Raw genomic sequence first — 16,296 nt, 5'->3', positions numbered from 1 at the left:
GTACGATGCCACTACTGAAGATAAGAATAAGCTCAAATTCATCTTAAGGATAATCCCACCCCTGCAAAGACTTGAAGGCAGTATAAGACATGGAACATAACTTTACTAGGGTTAGGCTTCAACCAGTCAATTGAACTGTATCCCTGATGATAAAACTCTGGCCTTCCTCTTGGACCACAAGAGGGACCATCTTAATGGTCCTGGAAGAAGCTACTTTTTGTTGTCTTGTACAAGACTGTGAGGAGTTTCAATGATCACTAAAGTTTCAGGAGTTTCAATGATCATTAAGGTCTCAGAAGAACATGACATATGAATGAAGGAACTTTTATCAGTGGCAACAAATAATGAAATATGAACTGTTAGAGGGCTCAAAAAGCAACTGACTAGTGCTGGGGATGAATGCAGTTACATGGTTGATGGTTTATATCATGGCTCATGGCATCACATTCACATAGCTATCCATGCAAGCAATAACTGAAAAAAAATTCTGATTGCTGCAAAGGATGAACCTAAACAATCCATAAACCGAGTCTTTGATGTTAATTCACCGGTTGCAAATACTGACAGACACCACAAATGGTTTTAGGGTTTAGATAAAAAAAAAATGCAAACTGCACGGAAATAGGAAAGCTGCACAGCCCCTATTCATAACTCCAATTCCCTAAGGTGACATGAGACAAAGCAACCCAAATAATTCCAGTACTAACAACAGCAACAATGCTCATTAAAAGAATTTAAGTGCATTTAAATATGCAACCAGAACACGTAACCACCTATGAACTGCAGCAGGATGGAATTCTGGGTATGATGTGGGTGCTGAAGAGCACTTTTGGGAAATATCAAAGAGTGAAGCAATACTAATTTATTGAACTTTAATCATATTCTGACTCAGGAATGAGGTCCATTCTGTCCATTCCTGTTGCAGTACTAGAAACCCAAAAACATCTGCTATGCAGAAGATGGAGTTCTTCAGCTAAATTCTTCACAAGTGTACCAGGTATTCTCTCTCTTCTGTTGGGATCTGTTCTTACTGGGAATAGTGGAACACCTTACAGTGGTGTGGGCCACTCATCTCAGTTCTTTCAGGCATTTAAAAAAATGGAAGAAAACACTACGCTAGGAAGGGCAGTTACAAACTGTCAAATGAAAGTCCAAGAAAAGCCTACAAATTGGGAATAGGTAGGTGCATTGTTACCTTGATGATCTATTGCCTTTCAAAGTTTGCAGTAACAATAAATATTACACTTATTATCTTCTTTGGTCTCCGTGTTATCAGCAAAATCTTGCCACAGAATAAGTACCAAGCTGCTTACTCAAACAGCAGGAAGGCAGGAATGATTAGAGGAAGCCATCTAGGACGTGTCTTCCATTTCCTAATGTGTCATGGACTGAGTGTTCCAGACAGCAATGCTTGGTAAGGTTATCAACAGTAGTCATGGACAAAGACAGAGAAATGCTGCAATGTGGTTCACCCAACTCAGGCTGTCAAAGCTACAGCTACTATAGCTGAATGAACCTTGACAGGACCTGAAAGGACTTTCCAGCTACAGTAACAGACTCAACAAAGGGGAGTGGCCCCCGCAGCTGGTTAGGAAGATGGGCACACTGTGACACTGGCCTCATTCACCACTGGCATATCAAGCACTATGTCTGCTGCTAATGGTGGGTGCTCATCAATAAAAGAACGAACTTAACACTGAAAACAGCCTGGAAGTCACAGAGTGCTTCCTCTGTAGTTAGAAAGAATACAAAGGTGACAACTATTCTGAATACAGTCATTGTAGGAATCTACTACAAATTATTACAATTAAGCATGATAAGACATTTTGAGAAAACAAAAATAGCTTCTTTAAGAAATGAACTATTTGAAGACTGGGTGCACATTTTTTGGAAACGTTCATCTCTTGATATATGTAAGAGGAACTTTCAGGAAATCTGTGAAGTGCTACTTTCCAAATCAGTACTGTCAACCTAGTCTCAATTTTTAATTTGGTTGAATGTTGGCCTAAGCACTGATAGGTGTGCATCTAAACTCCTGAGCCTATTAATGTTAGTGGCTAAGAAAACATGTACAAGGTGACCTCTGAGGTTAACATAAAGAATAACATCAAGGAGCTAGACTTTGTTGTGGCAAGTAATGGTATGAAACAGGCAACTGAGATTAAGTGGCAAAGATGGTCCCTATTGTAGGTTCATAGGTACTTACTAGGTACTTACTAGGCTATTGATCTGTGAGGACCTTAATGAGCCTAGCCTTAAATTCCCTTGGCACTTTTTAGCCTGTACATCCTGCATACAAATAACTGAGAAATTGGCTCAACAAGTACACATTAGAACATTTACATATTGCCCCTAACCCTGTAAGACAGGAGTGCTAAAACAAGCTCAGAAGATAACTTAGCAAGATTATATGGCAATAATGAGGAATTGGCTTTGCTTGTACATCCTGGATGCAAATATAAGTTTTTGGAGAATTTATGTAAGTAATCTGTGAAATATACCGGTTAGTTTTTATCCTACTCTGCCTTGGCTAGGATGTTATGCTGTGAAATACTATTATGTATCTACTGGTATAATTATATTGATGTTTACTGCATTGACTTATTGATGTTTGTTGTTAATAAAGGTTCTATGAAAAAAATAATTAAACTCTTAGAAGAGCAGTTTTTATAATAAATATGTATGTTAAACATTAATTAAGCCTTTTTAAACAACAACAAAAAAAATTACCAGAGGACAAACGGCTTTAAAAACTGGAGAGGGGTGACACAGTACTATTAACTAGAAAAGTTTTTGCTTTTTAAGATCAGAGGTCTTGGCTATATCCACAGGTGAAGATAGATAATAAAATTAACTTAACACCAAGATCACATATAATCCTGGACAAACACACTAGCACTTTTTAAACCTTGACAGTATAAAACTTGAAGGCTGACTCAATAAGAAATTCTGTATTCACATGCATTTTATAACAATAAATCTGTAACTAAACTTATGTTTCTTTATTTCTGTTTCTCTTCCTTTGCCAATCTAACAATAACCCGGAGTCTTTCACTTTTCTTATCCCTGTCTCTTTCACTCCCAGCACTGTTTCTCCAACAAACTTCTATCCATAATTCTCTCCTACTAATCCCTCCCTTCCTTTCCCACCTCATCTTCTTACCTGTTTACAGTTAACTCAACCTCTCCATTATCAGAACTTTTGCTACTTATGTTTTTCTTGCTTATTTCTGCTAATACCCTTCCCTCCTCCTCCTCTATTTTCTCTTCCTGCCCTAGTGACATCCTACTTCATTAACGTTAATATACATATACTGACCCCCTGTGCATTAATGTTAACATACATATAGTGCCCCTCTGTGCATTAATGTTAATATACATATACTGACCCTCTGTGCATTAATGTTAATATACATATACTGACCCTCTGTGCATTAATGTTAATATACATATAGTGACCCTCTGTGCATTAATGTTAATATACATATACTGACCCTCTGTGCATTAATGTTAATATACATATACTGACCCCCTGTGCATTAATGTTAACATGCTTATAGTGACCCTCTGTGGATTAATGTTGATATACATATACTGACCCTCTGTGCATTCATGTCGATATACATATCTTGACCCTCTGTGCATTGTTAATATACATATACTGAACCTCTGTGCATTATCATTGGTCTTGTACCTTCAGCTATTACGTGTTAACATGTCTTTGACTTAAATAAAATAATGTAATTGCTAAAGTATATGATAAATGTCCATACTATTTTTCTCAATACTACCTGCAAAGTAATGTTTAAAATGTTTAATTTTTACTGTTTTTTTATTGTAAATATTTATTTTATGGAGCTTTTGTATCTGGGCCTCCCATGAAAATGGTGGACTTTCCCAGTAAAAAAAGACACAAAACAAATAAACCACACTATCAGAATTATTTAATAACTCACTGTTTTGCCACAAAAAAATGACAAAGCAAAATTTTACAATAAAAGGTCATTATTATTCTGAACTATGCACAATGACTGGATACCCACATCAGTGTGTCTCGGTAAATAGAGCATATCCCAATAGAAGGAAGTCCAGTCTCTTAAACATTATTGAGCAGCCGGACTTTCTACTAAGATATGCTACCTTCACATATTTTAAGGGAGACAGAGCAAAATAGGAGTCATAAAAGTAAGGATATTCTGCAAAACTCTGGAAGTTATAAGGTAATAAGTACTGGTAATATTTCAGTTTTACTTCTTAACTGTCCAGACTTTAGTAGAATGTTCCACACTATACTCATGTGCTTGTCCTGTGCTTTGAGCTTCTGGTAATGCTTTTATTTTGGAAAAGGACAAAATAATTAAAAAAAAAACCACAGAAGCAAACTGTTGTCAATATACTTTCTTTCACGGCAGCTCCCTAGCACTGCACGGATGTACTGCACAACCATGCAGCTGTAGGTACCATACCCAGGAGGAGGACATCATTAAAGCATAAAAGAAGGTGGAAGAACACTGAAATGCCATTATACAAAACGCATTATTTAAGAAAGGTAAGTAATTTCTTACTTAAACAAATGTCGTATAATAGCAATAACCCACTCCTGCATGTGGGCATCGCAAGATTTACCCATGGTTTCCTTTGTTTTCAAATCACACCAACCATGTGGCTAAACCCTGCAATATCGACACCAAGTTATGGGTTACTGCTAAATTACGAAACAAAATCAGTGACAGTCATGAAAACAAAACAGATGAGAATTACAAAAAACAGACATATGTCAACTAACCAATTCATGAAACAAATTCAAATTATTACTTTATCAGAATGCCACGAAATACCCATAAACTCATAAAAGTTCAGAGAAATTAGAAAGTTCATTTCTGGTGATCATGCCTTTATAATGACTGAAACTTAGGAGGAGTGTTGTACTCTGGCATTCTCCTTCACTATTTCAAAAATGTCTCCCTGGAGTAAAAAGCACTTGAAAGATAACTTGTATGTGCAAAAAGCGTGACTAAAATACTTTTAACTATGAAAAGTCTGGTTAAAAAGTAACCAGCCTATCTGTACATGGTGACCCCTTGATGTTACAAGATAAAATTTTAAACTCTAAAACAAAACCAATGTGTTTGGCACCAAGAAAAGCTCAGTTCTGTCTCCAGATCTCTAAAACTCCCCTATCATCTTAATTACACTACTGAAAATGTCACTTCATTGAAATACGCAGGATTTGGTTGGACCCCTTCCTAAGTTGCCAACTCCACCTGGACTACAGACACATACATACAGACACACAAACTCTCTCCTATTCTGAGCTAATAGTCTCTCCCCTTTTCTATCCAGACCCTGCAGAAATGCCACAGGTAAAGGTATCTTACTGGTTCCTCTGGAATATTGTATCCCTGTAAATGCTGCAGCCTTTAAAAGGAATGCATGTACCATTCAGTCCAACTCAAATGCCATATACAGATTCAGCACTATCTCCCTAAAAAATTACCACCACTGCAAAACCACTGAAAAAGCTAACTTGCTACCTGTGAAACAATGTGCCGACCTATGTGCCTCTCAACTATTTAAACTTATCAAGAAAGACACCCCCCCCAATCTAGCCTACAAACTATTCAAATATACACATACACACAACCTTACACATCTTAACCATTCATGTCTTCTCCCTCCAAATAAGGCTTCACTGCACAGACCAAACTTTCTAAGTCCTTGGTCCCAAACTGTGGGACTCTCTCCCTTCTTTTCATAAAGGTCATTCCTCTTACTCCATTTTCTGATCAGAAATAAAAGCACATTTCAAGGCTCTAGGAAAATGCAATTGCCATCTCTCTGGTCATATAACTTAGCATCTTCATATCTTTCTTCCCTTTACATACCTTACTCCGACTTTACTTTTCACTGTGATTCTTGCAATATGCCAACTCTGATTTTCACTATATATGTGATTCACACAGATATTGTGCTTTGTCAGTCATTCCGTAGATAAAGTCATTTATCTACTGCATTTGACCCTTAAGCCAACTCCAACATTCACTTTGTATGCAACATATGTATGTATTACATTTGGTCATTCACTCCGTATATAATGTCATGTGTCTACTGTGTTTACCTTTGGCTGACACTGAAATAGGTCCATTGGGATCAGTGCTCTATCTCGGTAAACAAATTCAAAGTAAATAAATTTAGAACAAGGGGTGCTGGTCTTGAACTTTTACAAAAGAAGTCATAATGCAAGACATCAAAGAGAGAAACTGTCTAATGACAGAAATAGGCAGCTTACTTAAAAACAACATCCTGTACATCTGTAAGGGTGGCACCAATACTCTTCAACAGTAGGTTCAGTGATTGAATAGGTATCAGTTCCTGATCTCTCTCTTGTTTGTTGCCATCTTCACCACCAGTGCTCAAAGAAAAGCTTAAATGAAGCTGCGAGAAAGAAAAAATAAATAAAGGCAATACAGTATTAGTACCACGCACAAACAAAAATGCCTCAGAGAAATAAAACATGTGATACAATTCTGATGTTTGTTTTCCAGTTAACAGGTTACCACAAAGAAAAAAAATAACATGATAAAATTATGAACACAGAAAAAGACAGTTCTTCAACCTGTCTCTAAGTAACTTTTTTATGGTCATCTGTCTCCAGCAAAGTAACTGGCTATGCATACCATCCAATGGATAACCATATGTACTCATCATATTAGCTGATCTGTGAGATGGCCTTCTGCAACGGGTGGTTGTTGGGATTTTCTCTTCTGATATCTCCACCTATGCACAATTCTGAAATTTCTCTAACACTACACTTTATTTCACTTAGTACCAGAGCCAGAAAGTACAGTTGTGTAAGCAAACTAACCATAACACCAGATGTTCGAATAGATGACTGTTACAAAAGCCTAAGCTACATGGGTAATATCCTGCCAAGGACATGACAACTGTCCACTTTCCAAAGCTTAAGACTGCCCTTTGTTTTGGAGAGGATTTCCTCCTCCTTTTTTACCCTGCCTGCCATTGTTTTCTGAAATGCTATCTATACTTTAAGACTGTTTATTCTGTCTCCTATGAAAAGATTCATGAACTACATCTTGTATTTTAGCACCGAAGATTGAAAAATCTAAGTGACCTCTTGAATTAACTTTCCGTTTTCATTAAAAATGTTCAATACCTCAGCAGAGGACCGGGCAGATAATACCTCTTTTTACAAGGAACATTCAAGATCTCAGCTTAGTCATCCTCTGGTAAATTCTGGAATGTAGCCAGGCAAACATTCTCATCATTGACCCAGTAAGCAGTTGTTTTGGATAGAGCAACAACAGTGCCACAAGAACAATTTAAAAGAGTGTTTAGTTACTTGAAACAGAGAACATATTAAAGAATTCAGATATGTCTTGGTTTCAGAGGAAGGGAGATCAGCTACTAATTTTCTCATATTATCAAAATAAGCCAAAAGAAACATGGGCACGTAAGCCTGACAATTCACAATTCTGATGGTTGTGGTAAAACAAAAATAAACTCTCTTCCCAAATCCAAGAAATGCTTTCCCCATATTTGCCAGAACGAACAGGGAGAGCTGTCAAAATATATTTAGCATACACCACTGCAGGGTCTGATCTGGGAGTTGAAAAGTGAAAGTTGTGGGTTTGAGGAACTTCATATAATCTATCAGACTTTTCTAAGCCAGGAAATTCATTGTCAGGTAAACTGCTGGCTGCCAAGAAAGCATTTTCTAATGCTGGCAAGGCATCAACAACAGCTGCACGATGAAGAAAATACACCTGTAACAAGTCACAAAATCTTTGCTAGGATTCTAGAATTTCTATTTGATCCCAAATAATTATTTAATTCTGGCTACAGTATCAGAAAGAGACAACTTTTCAGAAACTGATTCCCCCTCATGATGTGCAAGCACTTGAGAAAAACAATGTAAATCTAATTCCTATCCTTCAGAGAGCAAATCAGAATCTAAGACAGACAGAGAGAGAGGGGAAAATATTTTTATTTTAAAATTTCTGGAAAGAGAATTTAAAGACTGAAATGCTTGAAATAAGCCCTTAAAATCCAGCCATATTTCCTGTCCATTCTGTGTGAAACAGGAGAAGAAAAATGCCTAGCTTTTGTTTTCTTTTTCTGGGAGACCCCCCCCCCCCACCAGAAAAGGACCAACTTAAGGATGGACCATTTTCCAGGGAATCAAGCTCCTTAGGGCAGCTTCGAGGTACAGCATCATCTGCTCCCTCCCCCAACACAGAAGGACTTCTGAACAACCGCAAAGGAAATGCCTACTGTTATGGTCCTTAATGGCTTTTTGAGGTGGAATGAGGTACCTGAAATGGCCAGAGCAGTCACTCATTGGCAGCTCAGGTGAAAAGGAAGCTGGCTTGATTACTGAAGACACCTGTACAACTTTCTTCATCATAGGAGAGTGAAGAACCCAACAGCCCAAAACCTGGTCCATCATCTACCAAAAAAAGTGCCTCGAAAGTGGATAATGGAGTTTTGAACAGTCGATCAACCACTTTACTGGAAAATTTAAGTTTTGAGGTGTACAAAAAAATGGCAGTCTCCAAAACCTCAACTACTAAATCCTAGCTGTAGTTTTTGACAAAAAATTAAAACATTCTCTTACACAAACTGATGTTTTAAAATGACTTTTTCCATTAGGGAACCTTGACTTATTAACCAAAGTAGCTGCCGCACAAATTGAGTCGAAAGCCAGTCTGGCTTGAAATGCAAATGAGGTAGACAATGCTCTAGTTGAATGCCCTCGAATTTTTCCTGGCAGTTGTTTGCGCTGTGAGCTACAAACATAAGTGATGGTGTCTGTAAGCCATTTCAATAAGGTTACTTTTGAGACTGAAGTTCCCTTTCTGTTTTCTGAAAATGATATAAACAATTGGTCGGATTTTCTGAATTCTTTTGTCCTGTGCAAGCAGAAATGTAACTGCCTATGAACATCCAGTTGGTGGAGTTTATATTCTGCCGTGTTGCCACGATTAGGGAAGAAAAAGGGGAGTTCTATTAATTGATTTAAATTCGACTCACAGCAAACCTTTGGTAGGAAAGAGGGATTGGTTCTGACAGAAACTTTGTCTTTGTGAAAAATTAAATAAGGAGGATGAATGGAGAGAGCTTGTAATTCTGATACCCTCCTAGATGAGGTAATCACAGTCAAGAAGATTATTTTCCAAGTCAAGAACTTCAGAGAACAAGTAGCAACCAGTTTGAAAGGAGGGAGAATCAAGGCAGCTAGACGGTTCTCTTATTGGGGGGTCTCAAGATGGTAGTACCGTTCAGGAAAGCTTTGCATAATGCGTGAGACATAATGTTGGAACCCATTTTTCCAACATGAAACTTGGAAATAGCAGCCAGCTGAACTCGGATGTTGGCTGCAGCTGCCCCTTGGTTAAAAGTCTCAGTTAGAAATTCCAGGATCTTCTAAATGGGTGCAGTAAAAGGGTCAATATGACTTCTGACTGCCCAACAAGAGAACCTCTTCCATTTGCTAGCATAAAGCTTTCTTGTTGTAGATTTGTGATTAGAGATCAAAATGTGTCGTACTGCTGGGGAAATGTGAGGAAGCAAGGCTAAGACGGGAAGTGGAGAAACCAAGCTGTCAGCTTGAAGGTCTGAATAGAAGGGTGGAGTGTTCCTGACTGATGCACCAGGAGATCTGAAACTGGGTCCAGGATCCAAGGCTCCTCCTGGAGATGGGTTCATAGGAAGGGGAACTAAATTTGACGAGGCCAGTAAGAGGCAATGAGGATTAGCTTGCAACCCAGCAATTTTGCTTTCTGAAGAACTTTGGGTATTAGAAAAAGTAAAAAAGAAAGACCCAGGGCCGTCGTGAAGTGCATCCCTGGGTGACTGTCCCGTTTGGGAGACCAGGGCAAAATAGCTGCTGCATTTGGTATTGATGGATGTGGCAAAAAGGTCGCAGCAAGGCTGGCCTCAATTGTGAAAAATTTGATTCACAATTTCCTGCTACAGGGACCACTCGTATGGCATCAGAATTGCCTTGCTTAGCTTGTCCGCTATCACGTTGGATCACCTCGGAATGTGTGCTGCAATCAGAAAGTACTGAGAAGACACCACCTACTGCTATGCTCTTTGAGCCTCTTGACATAAGGGGCAAAATCTGTTTCCGCCTTGCTTGTTGATGTACCACACTGCGGACGTGTTGTCTGTTTGAACTGCAATCATCCCCGTAGGTGGAGAGCCCTGGAGTGCTTGCAATGCCAGAAGCACCGCTCTCAACTCCAGGATGTTGATGTGCATATGGTACTCGTGTTGCTGCCAAGTTCCTTGAACAGTCTTGTCCCAGATAATGCCCCCCCCTCCCACTCTATCTGGGAAGCATCGGTGGTCACTGTGGCTGCCGGCTGGGGAAGGATGAACAGCCTGCCTATCGTTACGTGCATAGACTGAAGCCACAATTGTAGATCCTTTTTGCAGGTCTCTAACAAGAATCTCATGTGACATGGGTAGATTTTGCATGGACCATTTAGCAAATAGAAGCCACTGCAATATCCTCATATGGAAGCGTACCAAGGAACTAGTGTTATTGCTGCCACCATAGAGCCTAGCACTTTGAGAACAAATCTTACTTGAATCTGCCACCATAGAGCCTAGAACTTTGAGAACAAATCTTACTTGAATCTACTTTCTGCTGATCAAGATTGACACCTGATGTCATATGGTTGACATTCTCTCCTGAGGCAATTTTGCTATCATGTCTTTTGTATTTAAATCTGCTCCTATAAATGTAATATGTCAACAGGGCACCAAGGCAAATTGTTCGTAGTTTATAGTGATGCCTAGCTCTGAGCAGAGACGAATTGTGTTGTCCCTTGCCCTGATTAGTCGATGCTTGGTGGTGGTGGTAAGCAGCCAGTTGTCTAGATATGGAAACACCCAGAATCCTAGACGCCTCAGGTGAGACGTAACTACTGCAATGCATTTGGTGAACACTCTGGGGGCTCTAGTGAGACCAAAGGGCAGAGGTATGAACTGGTAAATACCGGCTCCCAGCTGGAAGCGTAGATATCTCCTGGATCGCCTGTCCATTTTGATGTGGTAGTGCACATCCTGGAGATCGATGGAGCACATCCAATTGTCCTTTCCCAGAAGGGAGGAATGGACTGCAGTGTCACCATCAGAACTTTGTTTTCTAGACAGACTTGTTCAGTCTGCTGAGATCCAAAATGGTCCTCCAGTCCCATTTTCTTTGGAACTAAAAAGAACCCTGAGTAAGTCCCGGATCCGATTTGGTCTGTGAAGACTTCTAGGTTTGCTTGATCCTGTACACTGGGTGGCACATCTGGGATTGACTTTCGTTTTCTGGGAAAAGGTGGCAGGGAGAAAGGAATGCTGTGCCCCTTGGATATTATCGACTGAAGCCATGTGTCTTTTGTGATATTTTTCCAGGCTTCTGGGTACAGTGACAATCGGCCCCCGACTGCCTCCAGAGGTGAACAGGCAGGCCTCCTTTCAGGAGCACTGGAAGGGCCCATCAGAAAACATATTTCTGTTGCTCTGATTCTGCAGATCCCCTCTGCCGCAAGGGTGGCATCTCCCATTATTGTTTCCCCCTCTGCCCCTGGGGGAAAAGTCACCACTTGCATCAGGCGAAGCTCCCTGGGATTTCCGGAACACCATTTTCCCACCTTTTTGACCTTTGGGATAAGGTCTAATAGGTATGGAGAAAAGTACTCCCATGTCAGATAGAGTTTTGCCGTCTTGCTCGCACCTCTTAACTTGGGCCCGAACAATGATGAGCCATCAAATGGGGTGTCAGTAAAGGAGGACTTGAAGGGCTCTGCAAACTCGCAAAGGCGCATCCAGGAATGTCTCTGTAAGGCAATTCCTGTGCCTGCTGCCCTGCTCGCTCCATCGGCTGTGTAAGAGATAAGCCACATGGAGGAGATGACTATAGAAGACAAGGTCACAAGCTGGGAAGCAATCTAGTCTGAAGCTCCCACAGCTGTAGAATCCTGGAGAGCATCTCCCAGCTCTTTGAGGAGATTCCTCTGGAGACAAGTGAAATGGGACAAATAATTCAGTGACCTAAAGGATGAAAACACACGCGTCCCATATCTATCCATCGTATGGGACTCCTTGTTTGGCGGATGGACAGAAGAAGAAGTTTCTGCTAATTCCTTCTTTGTGGCTGCCGCAACCATCACAGCATCAACTGGTACACCTTTAGTCAGAAAAAGTTTGTCCACTGGCGCTGTGACAAACTTATTGGGCTACCTCAGAACCGGTTCCATAGATTCTGGAGAGCTCCACGCCTTTCAACTGACCACCCGCAGCAGCTGGTCAAAAGGAGGTGACACCAAAGAGGTGGAGGGTCAGGCGACAAATGCCTTCAGGTACACGGACTAGTCTTCAGAAGGGGAAAGGGATTTCGAGCCACCCCTCTGCTTGAGGATTTCCAGGATGTTTGAAAAAGAGACATCCTCTGAGGGGGACTGTGGGGACACATATGAGTCCTCCAAGTCCGTATCTGATGTGAGAGACTAAGAGGAGACTAAATGCTTCTTCTTACAAGTCCTCTTCCAAGGGACCTCCTCAGAGGGGTACTCTGGGGAGGTTTTGGAAGGGGGGAGTCACCCGAGGTGGAGTCCTGGGGCATTGGTTACCTATGATTTGGATGGAAAGGGTGGTGTGGAGGTAGACATCGGCCCCGAAGGTGATGGAGCAGCTGAAGCCAAGGTTGGAGCAGTCTGGGAGGACAGCACACTCCTCATCACCTCGAAGGCACCATGATCCCGGCCCGAGAGAGTCTTCAGCTCCAAAGAGCCTGGGGATGTCCCCCACACCAAGAGCAATAGCTCCGAGGCTGATGTGGGCTCCACATGCACCTGTGCCAAAGCTCCAAGTGGTAGAGTAGGATCCGAGGGGGTCCAATCTCACTCTCCCCACAGGAGCTGTAGAGGGAATGTCGGCCCCCAGATCCCTCGATAGAAGGTGGTACAGATGAGATCGGAGCAGATGTCGGAACTGAGAGACTGGTGGTTTTCAGATTGACGGTTCCACCACATTGCCTTCCATGCACTCCAGCTCCAAACTCAGGTGAGTCGAAGGAAGAATCACCAACAAAGTAGGTTGGGATAGTTGTCTCCATGTTCATATGGGCTGGGCTCCCTAAAAGTTTTGCCAAGGCTGGTGTCCTAAGTAACCTCTTCACCACCCTCTACATATCATCCGAAAGGCTCCTGGATAATTGAGAGGAATGGGTGGACGAGCAATGACTACCTGTCACAGACTGGAACAGTGGAGACTGAGGAACAGAATGCACTGGCTTCAAGGAGGGAGACCGGTTTCTTTGTTTGGCTCCTGGTCGGTTCTGAAGACACTGGAGGAACCAAAGGAGATTGTGTCTTGTCGGACCCGACTGACTACGGATCTAACAAACATGTTTTGTTTGTCTTGTCCCTTCAATGGTTCTGAGCTTGGAGTCAACGAAGATGCTTTCTTGGACAGCTCATCAGACTTGCCAGCCTGATTCCCTTCCACAGATGCCTCAAAAGGCCCTTTAAGTAACCCTCTCAGAATTAACTTATTTTTCCACTCCTGCAGGACCCTAGAGCTAAATCCATGACAAATGGAATGAGAGTCCTGCAGGTGAATGGCTCCCAGACAGTATACGCAATTAGTATGACCATCGGTCAATGACATCTTCTGCGTGCAAAATCACATTTTTTTAATCCAGAAGGCTTGGATTCCTTTGACAACTCTTTGGACATGTCTGACATACAAAAGGCTAACCACACAACAGCCAACAACACTAACTATGAAAAGAAAATGGCTCAAACAGACAGAGAAGGCAAGTTTCTTTCTTTTTTTTTTTTTTTTTTAAGGAAAAATGGGAAGAACGGAAGGAGGAGAGTCTCTAAGTTAAACAACAGCTCCTCCGACCGAGGAGATGCCTCTAATTTAAACGGTGAATTCCTTTGGAAAAGGGAGTAAAGGGGGGGAAAGCCCTCTAACTCAAACGGGCTGAAAGTAAAAAGCAGAAACAAATCCTCTAAATGAAACGGATTCGTTAGGGACCAACGAAAGGGGGATTAGTAGGCCTGATAGGGAAAATGACAGCCTCAACAACAAACAGCAAAAACAGGGCGATAGACAAGAAGCACACAAGCACTTAGAATCTCCTAACTACAAGGAAAAACTACAGATAAGAAATATCAAGATTATTTACAAAATAAGTAGAAAAAAATACAACTTAGCCTGAGTCAGTCGCAAAGCAATCCTGAAGCTTCGAAGCAGCAAACGAAATCTGGGTAACTCTCGCTAGGCATGTTGGGATAGGGTCTAGCCTTGAGTCAGTGGAAGCTCTCGAGCTTTAGAATGCAGCCGAATCAGAGCAGAGTATCGGCTCTGAACCCAACAAGCAAGAATGAAGGCGAGATAGGGACAACATAACATCTGATGTTTTAAAATGACTTTTTCCATTATGGAACCTTGACTTAAAAAATGTAAGTTTTAAGATAACATTTTCAGTGACAACCATTAAAAGCACCAATCCTAGCCTTAAATAAAATTTCTGACAGAAAAAGCAAAGTTTTCTTCACAGAAATTGATAAAGTATAACATTTTCCTCAATGGGGTACTTAGTTGCCCAGCTTTGCAAAAGTACTAGTTGACTGTTGATCACTTGAAGCCCACAGGGAAGTGCGCACTTTGACAGCAACAAAGTTTTGAGGGTTTGGTACCTTACTCACTGAACATGTATTGCTCTCCGAGCTGTACAGTAGTTAGGGTGCAAGGTAGGTGCTTTAATCTTTGGAAGATGGCTGGTTGTCATTATCCTTGGCAGGATATTATCCATATAGCTTAGGCTACTGTAGAACTGACCTCATAAAGAACATTAAAGAATGCTAAGAAAGGTGCAGTTAGATGTCCTTCCATATCACTGTTGCAGTATTCCTAACATAAGGAATCTTCAGCCAAGGATATCCCAACATCTGTTCAGTATACCAATGCCTTTAGTATCTACAGGTGCCATACATCACACATATGCTCCCCGTGCAAGGCGTAGGGCCTAAAGATGACATATGGATGCCACACTTCAGAACTTCTTTGCCACTAGTCCAAACGCCATCACTGAACATTGGTCTGAATGCCTTTCTTCTGTGCTAGTTACACAACAGTTTTTCAGATTGTGGTTCTTCCTTATCTTTCTCTCTTATCTTTAGTGTTGCTGGTTTCATGTCATACAGAAAGGTATAATGAGTTTGGGAGGCAAATCCCTCAAAGATTGTCATGACCAGTGTCTCATCTGTCTGGGTGCTTCCCATGGCCATAAGCAGTGTTCTACCTGCCAAACATTTGTCCCAAAGACCCTATGTAGTCACCTGTCCTTATTGTCTATTTACCTTGAAAACCAACATCTTCAGCTGTTGGCTCAAGGTGCTTTGGCCGAGTCTTCCCATCCTGAGGGTCAGCCATTGGCAAAGAAAAAGGCAAAAACATTCAGGTCTGATATGGCTTCTGTGCAGCCTCCCCTGGATGTCTCTCTCAAAGTTAGTGAAGGCCTGGAGGATCATCCAGTCCATGCCTCAGATTCCTTGCCACAACTCTGTCAAGAGGCCAGCATGGCTCTGACGTCTTGCATGTCCTCAGAGACTTTCCAAATGTCTGCTTCAGATGTTGAGGGGAACCTAAGCTGATTATATCCGAGGGATAGAGGAGGATTCTGCAGATCTTAGTGAGAGAGGACAACCCTACTACACTTAATGAGTGTTGACACGGGTCCAACCCTCCCAGGACTTTTCTTGCAGACATCCACAGAAAAAGGAACAGAAAGACAAACATATTTACCCTGCAGTTAAAAATTCCCAATGAGAATGGTTAAGATTTTACGCAGGGATTAGTTAACAACTTAATGACTTTAAAGCCTCCTCAAAGGGTCTGTGTGCCTGCCCCTCCCTGGTCTTCCACTCCTCTTAAAAGATCTAGGAGCCAGGATTCCTCTGATGAGGATTAGGATTTGGGGAAACAGTCATTAGCTTACTCTTCCCAGAGTCCTTTTCTATGGCTCAGAGGAAGAGGATTCTATTAGTTCAGACTCCCCTTTAGAGGAATTCTTTAAGTGGGATTGTTCTCAAGTTTCTACTATCCAGAAGATGTAGTTATGGGCTCCTCCAGATGCAGACTCCCAACCCTTCTGCTGTTCCTACAGTTCTGGTTGCCCTCCTGGATACATTTTCAGCAGCGTCTGTGGCACCCGATTCTCAGCCCCCACCTCCTAAGAAACCTGACAGATTTTACAAGGTGCCT

At 41.4% G+C, this 16,296-nt stretch overlaps 1 protein-coding gene across 2 annotated transcripts in view; it reads right to left on the bottom strand.

The window, feature by feature from the left end:
- VPS13A (vacuolar protein sorting 13 homolog A) overlaps positions 1 to 16,296 on the bottom strand; it is a 4,910,496-nt gene that overhangs the window by 769,678 nt on the left and 4,124,522 nt on the right. For both annotated transcript variants that reach the window (XM_044060868.1, XM_044060869.1), the window contains exon 61: positions 6,290 to 6,435. In XM_044060868.1, the coding sequence (XP_043916803.1) occupies positions 6,290 to 6,435 (146 nt within the window). The remainder of the gene's footprint in view (positions 1 to 6,289; positions 6,436 to 16,296) is intronic.

Source organism: Protopterus annectens, chromosome 2.part0, assembly GCF_019279795.1.
Source record: "Protopterus annectens isolate FY-2018-M chromosome 2.part0, PAN1.0, whole genome shotgun sequence".
In the NCBI taxonomy this organism is placed as follows: domain Eukaryota; kingdom Metazoa; phylum Chordata; order Ceratodontiformes; family Protopteridae; genus Protopterus; species Protopterus annectens.
Note: the sequence above shows the minus strand (reverse complement) of the source record. Positions and strands in the feature narration are given on the sequence as shown.